At 32.5% G+C, this 13,134-nt stretch overlaps 1 protein-coding gene across 7 annotated transcripts in view; it reads left to right on the top strand.

The window, feature by feature from the left end:
- Sap47 (Synapse-associated protein 47kD) overlaps positions 1–12,177 on the top strand; it is a 74,380-nt gene extending 62,203 nt beyond the window's left edge. For 4 of the 7 annotated variants that reach the window (XM_053759893.2, XM_053759890.2, XM_053759894.2 and 1 more), the window contains 5 exons: positions 742–882; positions 1,784–1,923; positions 2,671–2,783; positions 3,745–3,858; positions 7,680–12,177. In XM_053759893.2, the coding sequence (XP_053615868.1) occupies positions 742–882; positions 1,784–1,923; positions 2,671–2,783; positions 3,745–3,858; positions 7,680–7,807 (636 nt within the window). In that variant the 3' untranslated portion in view covers positions 7,808–12,177. Of the gene's footprint in view, positions 1–741; positions 883–1,783; positions 1,924–2,670; positions 2,784–3,744; positions 3,859–5,083; positions 7,159–7,679 lie in introns of those variants that run through there. The other 3 variants (XM_053759896.2, XM_053759895.2, XM_053759897.2) reach the window with 3 other exon arrangements.
- Positions 12,178–13,134: the final 957 nt, after the last annotated feature.

Raw genomic sequence — 13,134 nt, 5'->3', positions numbered from 1 at the left:
ACAAAGAGAGGAGAGGCTCTTGCCCAGCAGTGGGACCTGTGAGCTACATAAAAAATGTAACCTAACGAATCATAAAACAAATTAAAAGAAAAGCCAGAACAATATTTATTGAATAAACGTGAAATAAATACAAATACAGTATAAATATTCATAGACGGAGCGAAGGAGGCTGCGTAAATAACGCTGAATCTGAGATCTCAGATGAGCAAGTTAATTTAATACCAGCCAATTTATATCCACGGCAAATTCGTGAAATTGTAATAAATTACATTCTTTTGCCCATTTAGAATTTATCACTTTTACTGACGGCACGGGAGTGCTTTAAAGATCGCCATTTTCATTAGTGATATTAAAACGGTCGTAAAATGAACTTTTATTTTTTTTTAGACATTACAAACCCCCCGACTTTCAATATTTGAACGGAACTTTCGAACGCCTGAACAGATTTTGATCAAACATATGTAAGAAATAAAAAAAACCGCATCAAAATCGGTTCACCCGTTGATGAGCTACGGTGCCACGTACACAGACAGACAGATATACTTAGTGGTCAAACTTATGAACTTTATAAAATGCGTATTTAAATATTCTTCATAGTCGTATTCCTCTTGCTATGGGTCGTGATCATTACGTGAGATGTAACACACACAAATTTCTTGGCATTATTATTTGTTTGCAATCAAGTGTTGGTTTCGCCATGTATTCTGTATTGTTTGTTATTTGTTTATTCTTTGTCCACAGAGCATCCTGGGAGAGTTCAACAAGGAACAGGATGCCTTCATCAAGGGCCAGGACGGGCGTGGTGGGGCCGCGGCCGTAGCTCCGTGGGTGGGGGCTCCCAATGAGGCTGCTTTGAAGGACGAGTGCTTGTCTTTATCCACTGTAAGTATCAGCAGTTGAGAGTGAGTGAGAGAAACTTCATGGTTTCGGAGAAGGCAGAGTTCTAGCCTAGTGGTTCGAGTATACTGCTTTTATATAAGGCAAGTAGCCGTTACGGAAAGGTCAGAAGGATGTGACGTTGCTGATGATTACGTGATGTGCAGTGATTTTGAAGACATTGATTTTTTTAAGCCTGGACTTATACAAATAATTCGTGTGAGATTTTACGAAATTGCATATTGTTTGTAATAATCGGTCAAAGATGACAAAGACGGTACTACGCGTCTCCAAATAACATGCCTAACCATAACTGCTCTGCCAAGAGCACAGGAAGAAGAAAAAGAAGAAGAACCCGAAACGAAATGAAATAAAGCATCCGGGAAAGTTCTGTTAATGATATAGCTATACCTGTGGATGATGGTGCATCAGAACATACCCTGGGAATCGTCGGCGCTAGCCTGGCGCCAGTTAAACAATATCAGTAATCGTCTTTGATCGATTATTACATAATGGACAACAAATTGTTTATAACTTTTGTGCAATTTCTTAAAACCTTACACGGATTTTGTTTGGTTACACGGCCAACGACTACAGAAAATGATCTGGACAGACATATAGAATAGTATTTCTGTTTGTTTCACTCATTAAATTTAAGAATGAGGTTTTTGTCGATGGAATGTTTTCCTTTCTACTCAGATTCCTCCCATAGATTTTACTTTCCTATACGACACAACTCTGTACATGACATGAATCTATTTGTCAGTCCAGATAATTTTCTGGTTGGTCTAACTTTTCTTTGTCTTTTATTCACTTTCTTCTGTCTCTGCATTACTACTACAGATACAGCTAATATAAATCTTTTTTTCTTCTATATAATTCTGAACCTGTGACCGTCGCCTTCCAGGACCGACGGAACTTCGTGCGCGCTCCACCAGCGGGCGTGGAGTTTGACTTCGACTACGACAAGATGTATCCAGTGGCTGTGGCCATCATGGCCGAGGATCCCAACCTGGAGAAGATGCGCTTCGACCTCGTGCCAAAAGTGTAAGTTCTTTTTTATATTACTGAATAAGAAGACCTGATGGCAACTGGTCAACGCAGGCTTTTTTTTTCATTCAATCGTTCCTCGCAACCCGTTAGATAAATGAATTAGTTTGTTATCTGACTGAGCAGCTAATGAGCATAGATCTTAATTTGTATAATAACATAAAAATTACTTAACAATGTAGATAACCTGTGACATTTTATCTTGAATTTTTATTGAACACTACAGAGCATTGTGCTCTCTGTCTTTTAAAGGTGACATAACTAACTTTTAAATGGTTATCATCTTGGTTTTTGGACCTTTCGTAAACTACTTCTCATTTATTTTCATCCAATTATTAAGCATGGTTTTAAGCACATTTCACCGGGTTTGCTAAAAAGCTTTTTAAAGTAAAACACATTTTATTAATGGAAATGAATGACACATTGATGTGAAGTAAATTTTCTAAATAAAGAATTATTTTTTTTTGTACAAGCTAATAAAAAACCAAACCAAAATAACTTTGTAAAAAGAACGTAATTTTATTGAACAGTCATCCACACGTCACGGTACCCTGTGACTGGACTCTATGCGTTGGTAATGACGACGATTTTGCAATGAAATTGGGCAGCTTGATAAGCAGTTGACTGTTCAAAAGAACAACAGACAGTTACTAAAAGGAAATAATATATCCCAAGTTTCTTACAAACTGCTCAGTCAATTTTATCTCGCTATATATTCACATCGTATATTTGTATGCCTTCCAGCATCACAGAGGAGAACTTCTGGCGGAACTACTTCTACCGCCTGTCGCTGATCTGCCAGGCCAACGAGGCTGACGCGGCCGCCTCGCGCCAGGCCAGCGCCGACGACTCCCAGGGTATGTTCTGATGTATCATCATCTACTGAACTTTTATTTTCTTTCGGTTCAGTTCCTTCTTCTTTTTCTTCTTCCGTGCTCTTGGCAGAGCAGTTATGGTCAGGCACGTTGTGCCACTGTCTCGAACAGATGTTTGAATTCTTTCATCTCATTATTATTTGCCAAGTTTTGTTTTCTGTTCTGTCTTTTTCTGGTACAGTAGTGTAGTTTAAAGTTAAAAATTTAATATCGTTTCCCATAATACAAGGGCTAGGCAAGGGCATAAAACTTATTTTGCGGCTAGCTCAATCTGTACAATTTATCCCTCATCATCTTTTATTGTAAATTATGTTTTTATATTATTGAAATAGACGATGTTTCGTGCGACGTTGGTGTTAATCGCTGTAGTTGAAATCCAATCTGGTTCATGTTAAGTCCCGTTAATTGTAATATAGTTATATGATATAGTAATTAGGAGTTGAAATTTCATCCAATCCCAGATTTTATGTCACGCCCTCATAATAAAATACAATCCCAAAAATGTACACATAGTGATAATCTATGAATTGATAAATATTTGCCAGACGCTAATTTATAATAGGTTTTCACATAATTCTGCTTCATAAAGCTTCTTCCATCTTATGCTTTCTGTAAATCGTAAAGTTCTATTAGATATTAGATCAATAAAAACTCATCTTTACAACTTCTAATACATAAATTTGCAATCTGAAGAGTAATTTGCCGTTTTGATTGTCGTTTCTTTTATAGTTGGTCATAATATTGTCATTAAAAATTACTTTTATCTAATTGGGAAAGATTTAAATTTGAAGGATTTCTGTATAATTTGAACCATAAGCAAGAAACGGTCAAAATAATAGGTGAAAAATTAAAAATACCCAAAACTCCAATTGGAATATCATTATTTCCATCCTCATTCCGTTGCATCATTTTTATTTTGTTTTAATTTTTGTTCTTTAAATAGACGACGATAAGTCTTCAAGCGAGTCGGTAAGCAAAGAGAAATCGTCGCAGGAGGCAATAGACGACGCCAAGAAACGAATTAAGTCGTTGAAAGTCGATAGAGAGAACGACGATGGTAAGACAGACTCCGCTAACAAAACTGCTTCAAGTTGATTTACGATCCGTCCACAGGTTTTGAAAGATCACAACGTACCCCCAAAATTGCTATGAACCAACATGGAAGTGCTTACTTTATTTGATATCGTTGCTCCAATTACGTATCCTACATAATATTTTTCTTTATTGTGAAGAGGGTATAAAACTTCTGAAAGTAAAGAATTAGTTCTTCGATTGTGGTTTCGATGTCATCAATCATCATATTTTAAATTTAATCAACAGCTTGAACTTCCTCAACCTTAGTTTGTACAAAGTTGTTTAGTAAATATTTAATGTATGTGCTGTATTCGACACCTTCTGGAGTACTCTGCCCTATTATCCTGAAGAATTTAGACATATCCAGTGTTCAAACAAAGAACTTTAACTGTATTTGATATTAATCTTTGGGCGGATCGTTTAAATATGAATTAAACAAAAACAGCAGATTTAAACTAACACTAATAGTACACACATACATTAGTAACACATTGTTTTAGTGAATTTTATTTAGTAACCTAGGACAGAGTCATATAGGAAAGAAAACTGATCAGCATCAATATTTTAAATGTTTTTTTTTATTTTCTGGTAGTGTCACTACACCTTTAAATTGAAACAAAATAATTATAACAAATTTTATTTACTAAATTACTAACCACACGACTAGCCATATTATTTATTTTTATTTTTCATACCATAATATTTTTCACGATTTTTAGGCAAAAACCAACTTTGAGAAATTATTTTATTGCATGCCTCGACATTTGTAAATTACCACACCACTGAACGGAAATTGCGGTCATATACTACTGGAACGGCAATGAAAAGGGTTTCATTAGATCTTAACATTATGAAGCCAAGTATTTATTGACAATGATAACCAATAAAATCAATAATTATCTAATATTATGTGATTTTGGAACTTTATACTAGGTTTGCATTAGATTTGTTCACAAAATATTTAAAATATTATGTCTCAGTGAAATACTTGGCTTATAATGCGAAAAGATGGTGCGCACTCCAAGCAAATCTTGTCTTGCAATTGCAAATATTTTCAGGATTTCCGGCATTGGCAGCCCTGATGTTAAATTAAATAAAGTCTGGTTTTTTTCCTTTCTATCATTCTTTGTTATGTCGTCCCTACAGTATTCTAGTTAATAGTGAATATCCATTTATGCTAAATGCAATTATTTTTCCCCGGAATGCAGCTTAAACAAGACGCACGGACAACTGAAGGCTCGAAACCCGCTTTCACTTTCTCGATAACACCACGTTTTTATAATTCTATACATATTTCACTTATGGCACCTTCAAAATCTTTTAAAGTTGTCAATAATATTCTTCAGGTTTCCATTGTGGTTGATGTATAGAATTATAAATAATATAGTCGATAACGAAGCTTGTGTTAAGCGAAATATAACGCTGTTTTACGGGTTCTTGTGCAAATTTTGTTTCAGACTTGACGAAATAATACCATTATGAAATATTTTCGGTGTGGAGTTGAGAAGTGAATACGCACATATTCCGCTTGAATTGTCGAAGGACGAATCCATACTTATTTATTGTGGTATTCCCCTATGGACATTGGTTTTATGCTAGTATGGAATGTATCCTAAAGTTTCATTTGGTACGATGAACTTGGATAAATTAACCAAACGATATGTTGAAACGTTCGCATACTTTGATGACATCGATTTTGGCGGCGTGTAGTTTTGGCATTATTACGTCAAGCACATTCACCGTCTCACTGTTAATCCTTTCACACACTTTTTAATATCATTTGGAGCGTTAAAACATATATAAAATTTATCGCTGTTTTGTGTGTTTTGTTAAACTAAAAGTTTATGATCTATATCACTAAGATGTCATATCTTCATCCTTGTTGTTAAATCGTGTGTCGTATATAATTAAAATTAATGTTATGACAATATAGCTTCTTTGTCCTATATCTGATATAATATAAATTGTATATATTACCTCAAATTTGTTTGACCTGTTGTTCGTCACTGATGCTATCGGTCTGTATTTCAATAGCATTTTTATGTAACACAATATTATAGAGGAAATATCGTCTCTAATTAGTTGAAGTTTAAATAATAAACACAAGCTATTGAAGGATAGTCAACTGCGATTGAACTATATACTTATCTTCAATCAAGTAAATTTTCTCAATTGAACCTATTTTAATGTCTACTGAATGTTATATATGTCTAAGTATTGATTAAGGATATAATAGCGATACGTCACACAGTTCATTACGATTCGGCTCAGTAGTTTAACTATAAGTATCTGTTGTACTGGTTTTGACATTGCTACTACAGTTTCCGATATTGATTCTCACGCTTTGATAAATTTCCGCTTGAAGTCTGTGCATTTTGGTTGATTTTTCTATGCTTGAATATTTCTCAAAGTTGGTTGTCGGTTTTTTATTTAAACATCTGTACTACTTCTTGTTTACGTTGCGTAGCAATGTTGAAACTTATATTTTGTAAATAAATCGTGTTGTCAGACTTACTAAAAATCGTTTTTAAAGTAACCATCCGAATAATTATTAATTGTAGCCGCGACATATCACTTATGGGTGACAGTCAATTAATTACCCTCAACTGCCGTCTGGTCTCAGGGATATTTGGAATCTTTACGCTGGCAACACACTATCTTCCCTTTTGTTTTGTAATTATTTACAATTAGATTAGAGAGATGATATTATACTCTGAGGAAATAATCCAGTGTTATACATTTGTGTAGATTATAGTTGGTAATGAAGTAAACTCATTTATAATGATATAGGTGTTCGAAGGGGCGGGAACGATAAGTGATAACATACTGGCCTAGTACGATGTTTCCCATTGATTTGCTCCTAATATTATGTTAGTTTGGACAGAGACGAAGCAATAATAGCGGTTAAAGTTTCTGACCAGTATGCCTGTCGTAAGATATATGTTTTGCAAAAAATATCTCTGTATAAATTTAATTTTAAAATAATTCAAACTAAATAATCTGGCTATGAGTGTGTCACAAACATGTTATTAAAAAAAAAAGTATTAGAATGTGGATTTCATATAGAAAGTCCGTTAATTCTTCCTTATATATCAATGGTACAGATTAAAAATAGATGTTCTTCGTTTAGTTTTAATTCAACATGTATTAGTACGATAATATAGAAGTAACTTTTGATTGTCAAAACTTGAAACTGTTTAGCAAACAACGTATGGTTATTAAATGAATTGGCATTTATAGTTAGTTATTACGAATTGAAATAATTATATTATTCTAAAATAAATTGCGTTCTTATTTTAGTTGTATTCCTTGTGTAGGTAAAAAGTGAGATCAGTAGTTTTAATGCATATTGAGAAATTCGAAATGTTTAATACTACTGCTTTAAATATAATTAATTTGTAACACATGTTGACATATATTATAAAAAGGTAAACTTTGGGCATGAAAATAAATTTAATCTAGGGATTTGTATATCGTGACATTTTTGAAGCTAGCCAAACTTTCGACTGATTGAAATTCAAGAAAATAATTTTATTATTATTTGTTATTTGATTAAAAAGTAATTTGAGAAATATTCATTTTAAAAATATGTGTACTATCTTGTATTTATCGACGGCGATGCCGAATATAGTTCCATCGCTTTAGAAGATCATACCCGATTGGGATCTTGAGATCTTAAAGTGATACGTATTTTCGATAAAATATATTTTGTAAAATTTTTACTTCTTAATAATTTCTTATAAGCAATTGTTTTGTTTTTAATAATAAACTTATATTTTAAATTATTCACCAATGACATTCCAGAGCAATGGGAGAAGGAACTTGAAGCTGAACTAAAGGAGTATGAAGTTGTAGCAGAGAAGACGGGAGACGACAAACAGTGGGAGAAAGAGTGCGAAGACTTGCTAGGAGATGATGTGGACCTAAAATAGAGGGCGGTAGTGGGCACTGGTCTATTTTGAGCTTCGCAACATTATTTTATTTGATTTTTTGTATAAGTAAAATGGAAAGGAGTTTTTATTATATATTCATAGAATATTTTTATTATTTTTGATGTCAAACAATTGATATAGGTATAAAAACTTATATTAAAAAAAAAAATATGCTTCAAGTGTGTCGTGTGTAATATTGAATACTAGCGACCCGTCCCGACTTCGCACGGGTGAAATATTATGCATGTTAAATACATATAAACCTTCCTTTTCAAATCACTCTATTAAAAAAAATGGAAGCCAAATCCGTTGCGTAGTTTTAAAGATCTAAGCATACATAGGGACAGACAGATGTTTAGAATAAATTGTTTTCCTAGTTAGAAATATGTATATGATCGACTTATGTAATATGCCCGTCTCTGGTGTGATATGAAATTTTAGAAATTATTTAGGTACTTGAGTCAATAAGTATATAAAAAAATGTATACTAGTTTTTTGAAATGTTGTGAAGCTCATTTAGACGATAATTTGAAATAGTAAGGCACTGTGTAGCTGTATTGTTGCAATGGATATGCCAACTAAAGATATAAATCTTCCAAAATTATTAATAAAGTCAACCGTAGCTTGAGACTGCTGGAAGCACTTGTAATATAATAATAAAAATTTGTCAGACCATAAAATCCATAAATTGTTAGTAGAATTCTTAACCTTTGTTAGCAAGCAATAGTCACAATAATATACAGCGTAATTTATTTTTACACTGCGCAAATTTTGCAGGCAGATACGGTGATGAAACTGACAAAAATTTACTCGTTTTTTATATAATTTGGCTGATCTGAGCTGTCTCAGTATGGGAAGTCGAAACTTTTCGTTCGTTTTTCACTATTTGTTTCATTTGCATATTTTTATATTCCATATTCTTTTGTGAAAATTTATGCAGTGAAAATTTGTGCAGTGAAAAAAAAACCCTCTATTATGGCTGCATGAACTAGTCAGGTTTTTTAACCGTTTTGTCAGTATAACTTCTGATGTTTAATTAATAGAGTATAGAGTTGAAGGGCTAAGAAAAAGAAAAAAATTAAGTGTAATATAATACCTGTGTATATATTTATTTTGGCAGTCTCAAACTGCATAGGTGTGTCAAGGACAGAGTTGGGTTTACTCCCAGTTTTATAAATTCGGGCATAAACCCACGGGCTTGTGCCAGACTTAGTTCGGTATGAAATTGGGAATACATTGGGCGTAATCACATCTCTGGTCGAGGCTTTGTGGAAGCTCAACAACATTCTTATGATGTAGTCAAAGTTCAGAAATATATAATATATAATATTCCTTATAGGATATTTAAAATAGGACAGTTCACAGCTTATTGTCTTTACCACTTAAACATACCACCGCTTCTAAAAAGCAAGTTGACTATGGTCAAACAAATGTTGTTATTTTCTGGGCCTAAAGTAATGTTTATTTTAAAAATATATATTTATTTATTCAAACTTATCGACAACTATACAGAGACAATATAATTTTATATTCTAGTTATAATTATACTCTGCTCGAAATTGTATATAAACGGTGACATGTTATTATAATAACATGAAATGTCTATTGTCCAAAGCATTTTTCTAAAATTATATGACTGTTGTGGTTGTGGGTAATCACGTTTATACATGATTCCACGTAATAAATCGAGGCTATTCGTTTTCATATCTGATGCATTTAACGATTCATTGTTATTTAATGATTCCTTTTCAATTATCTTCGTAATATAATTATTTAATTTGTATTTTAACATTGTGCCGCGACAATATTATTGCATCAACAAAAATGAGCGTTACTTTTAGCATTTTCATATTATAAACTTAAAATAATATTTGCGTGTTAATATTTTTTTTTGTAAATAGTGTTATTTTAAGTTGAAAACGTATAGAGAAAGGTTTAGGTTTTTATGCACAATTTATGCCGAATTTTCGAGTTGAATAACTAAATATTATTTAATGCAACACTTTGGATTTCATCCGTATGTGTGTGAGGACCATGTTACGACACGGTAACGTTTTAATACTTATACGTCAAAACGTGCGTGTACGATTTTTAATCGAACTTCAATCGTAAACGGACAAAATTTCTCAAAGATAAATATTCTCATCGAATTGATTCGGCAGAGCCTTCAAATTATAACATTGTGTATATATATGCGCCGTAACTTTCAATGTGTTGTTTATAATTATTGTTAATTTATTTGTTTCATATAATAAGATCTCATTTTGTATTGAATCATACTTTTAAGTTTTTTGGCCACATGTTTGTTTATTTCGTCTCCTGAAAACCATTTAGGTTTACCGTGAAGTAGTTGCTTTATATATTGTTATCAGTATCTGGATCACGTAAAGAAAATGGCGAATGGGCATGTAAATGCATTGCTATCTCGCTCTCACATAACCATGGTTCTCTCTTATCTTAGACCTATCTTTGCTTCCCATATTTTGAGGTCAAACGCAATCAAAATTTTAATTAAAAGAAAATAATTTAATTAGTTAATTAATTAATAACTTAATATATCAATATTAAAACATTAAGTAATATATTAATTAATTATAAATTAATATATTTAATTTGAAAAATACAGTTCTCTACGCGTGGCTCAGAAATCTAACTTTGCTTTGGAATTGAAGCTAATCTGGCTTCTTGTAAATTTCAAGTCCCTATTTATGTTTGATGTGGAAGAATATCAGGTTTTCTCGAGTTCCATTCTGGTGGCCAATACATCAGCACCCTTATACTTGACAGATGTCAAAACATGTATCATAATATTTAGATATATGGATATAGGATGTTCTTTCTATGTAAACATTCCTATCTTGTCTTATTATTATTCTATTATAATTATTATAATATCAATAAAGTGTTCACCTTAACGCAGCTATATTTAATTAATTACCTCATATTTGACTCGTGTTTTAATTTTAAAATATTTTTATTAGGCATCAGATTTTAAATTTATCAATCGTGTTATCGATATCTTACTGGCCAGTACAATGGAAATACAATCACACACATTGAAAATGGAAAAACATGAAATTGTTTATTGTAATGTAATGGTAAACCTATTTTTTATTTTAACCGTGGTAACAATGTAAAAAAAAAAACAATTTCACATTGAAAGAGGGTGCTCCCGTCTCTCTAGTTCCACCAATACATGTTTATCAATTTCCTTTATAGCGAAGACTAATGTAACCGTGAGATCATGCGACACTTGATAAATGATTTTATTGGATACAAAATGTTGATCAATATTTTGTATCCACCATTGGTGGCCACCGTTTTAGTTTTAGTAAAATGATACAACTTTGTCCAATAGAAAAGTATAATATTGTCTAATAGAAATTATCTAGTGTATGAAAACAACACGTATATTAATATATATATATTATTTATTTACTATATACTCCCACGTTATTACTTTACACGATACAAACTAATCAAAATATATTAACAAAAATGCGAACAACCTTTTACCGATAATCTAATTCGAACCTTTAATCAAATCACACAACGTACTTAAAATAAAATAGATGGGTTTTTATTCGTTAATTTAAATTAAATGATTTTTGATAATTGGGAGTCAAGAGCAAGCCGTCCGTTGCACGTTTAGACCAAAAGTGAGCTCGCGCCGTTTGTTTCGCCACGCCTCATCACCGAGTAGGGGCAACCGCTTACGTCAGCACGATAGATGGCGCTGGATGAATGATGTTGCCAACATGTAGCATAATTTTTAGTTTTCGCCAATCAATCAACCTGCGATAAGAAAATTACTGAGATTTTGCTATGAAATTCACGCGGGCAAAGCCGGGGGCAAAAGCTTGCAAATAAAAAAAAGTGAAGTTGTGGCTAGTATGCGTGTTAGCCCAGTCTTAAATAATGCTTGTAAATAATACCATTTATAAAACTTCCTCATCATCAGCCTGGAGCAGTCCACTGCTGCACATAGGAAAATTGTTTCATTTACAAAACTTAGGTACTGACGTTTTTTTTTATAAAACTTACTGACGATCATTTTAGTGATAAAAAACCATGACCCGATGATATAACTAATGGGACAGTAATTTGATACGCATTAGGTAAATCTACTTAATATTACAGCAATCTGCATTAGGACACATTATATGCAACCCTGGCCTACGACCAGGTATAGTTTGACCGTGAATCTCATAACCTCATAGAAGCTAATGTAATTAACAAGGTAAAATAAATGTAAAATTCCCACTTGTGTACGCTACAAGAACTACAATTGTCTGTATAAAATTTTATACTAAATATACAATATGACTTCAATAAGGGATTCAGCGACAAGTTTTTTGGATCTGAAGGTCTTGATTATATTTATATTTTTGAATGGTGTTTATGTATCTATCCTGTCAAAGCTCCTTGGCGGATGAATCGATTTTGGTGTGGTCTTCTGTACTATTTGATTCGAGAGTAATTTTAGCCACGATTGAACGTCGGAGATTTTTTAAATTTTTTACTGACGAAATTTACTTGTTAATAATTGTTGACGACCTCGGGAGCGCAGTGGTAAGGTTCTTGCCACTGAACCGAGTGGTCCCGGGTTCGACCCCCGGTCGGGTCATGATGGAAAATGATCTTTTTCTGATTGGCCCGGGTCTTGTATGTTTATCTATATATGTATTTGTTGTATAATATAGTATCGTTGAGTTAGTATCCCATAACAAAAGTCTCGAACTTACTTTGGGACTAGCTCAATCTGTGTGATTGGTCCTAATATATTTATTTATTTAATAATATTTTAAAATTTAGTTGATTGATTGTTTCAAGCCACGGTTTGGTGGACAATTATTAAAAATAATTGATATAGTTTGTCCAGGAAACGACAATGATATAATCGGTCTATCTTTTGTAATAAGCACCTAAGCACACAAGGTGGCGTGGCTTTACACATCACGCACATGAATATAACATTGCATATGAAATAATTATTTAAAACAACTTTCAAGGTTGTGTCATATGTTTAAAAAAATATAATGTTATTATAAGTAATAAGCAGTCATACAGTATAGTGTTCGCGGGGTCACAGCCCCGAATGAAACCTCTCTAGTGTTTACAAATTAATATATTAAAAGAAATCTTCCGCATTCTCAAATATAATTCTTATTTATTTATTTTACATTAATTATAAAATTTTATCCTATTAAATATATTTGCGGAGATATTCATATAGAAATAAATCGTATGTGATAAAATATGGCATAGTTAAGTATTTTCATGAGACAGCATGACAAAATATTTCATAAATTTAAAGTAACACTTAC

The sequence above is a fragment of the Plodia interpunctella genome, chromosome 19 (genome assembly GCF_027563975.2).
Source record: "Plodia interpunctella isolate USDA-ARS_2022_Savannah chromosome 19, ilPloInte3.2, whole genome shotgun sequence".
Lineage (NCBI taxonomy): Eukaryota > Metazoa > Arthropoda > Insecta > Lepidoptera > Pyralidae > Plodia > Plodia interpunctella.
Note: the sequence above shows the minus strand (reverse complement) of the source record. Positions and strands in the feature narration are given on the sequence as shown.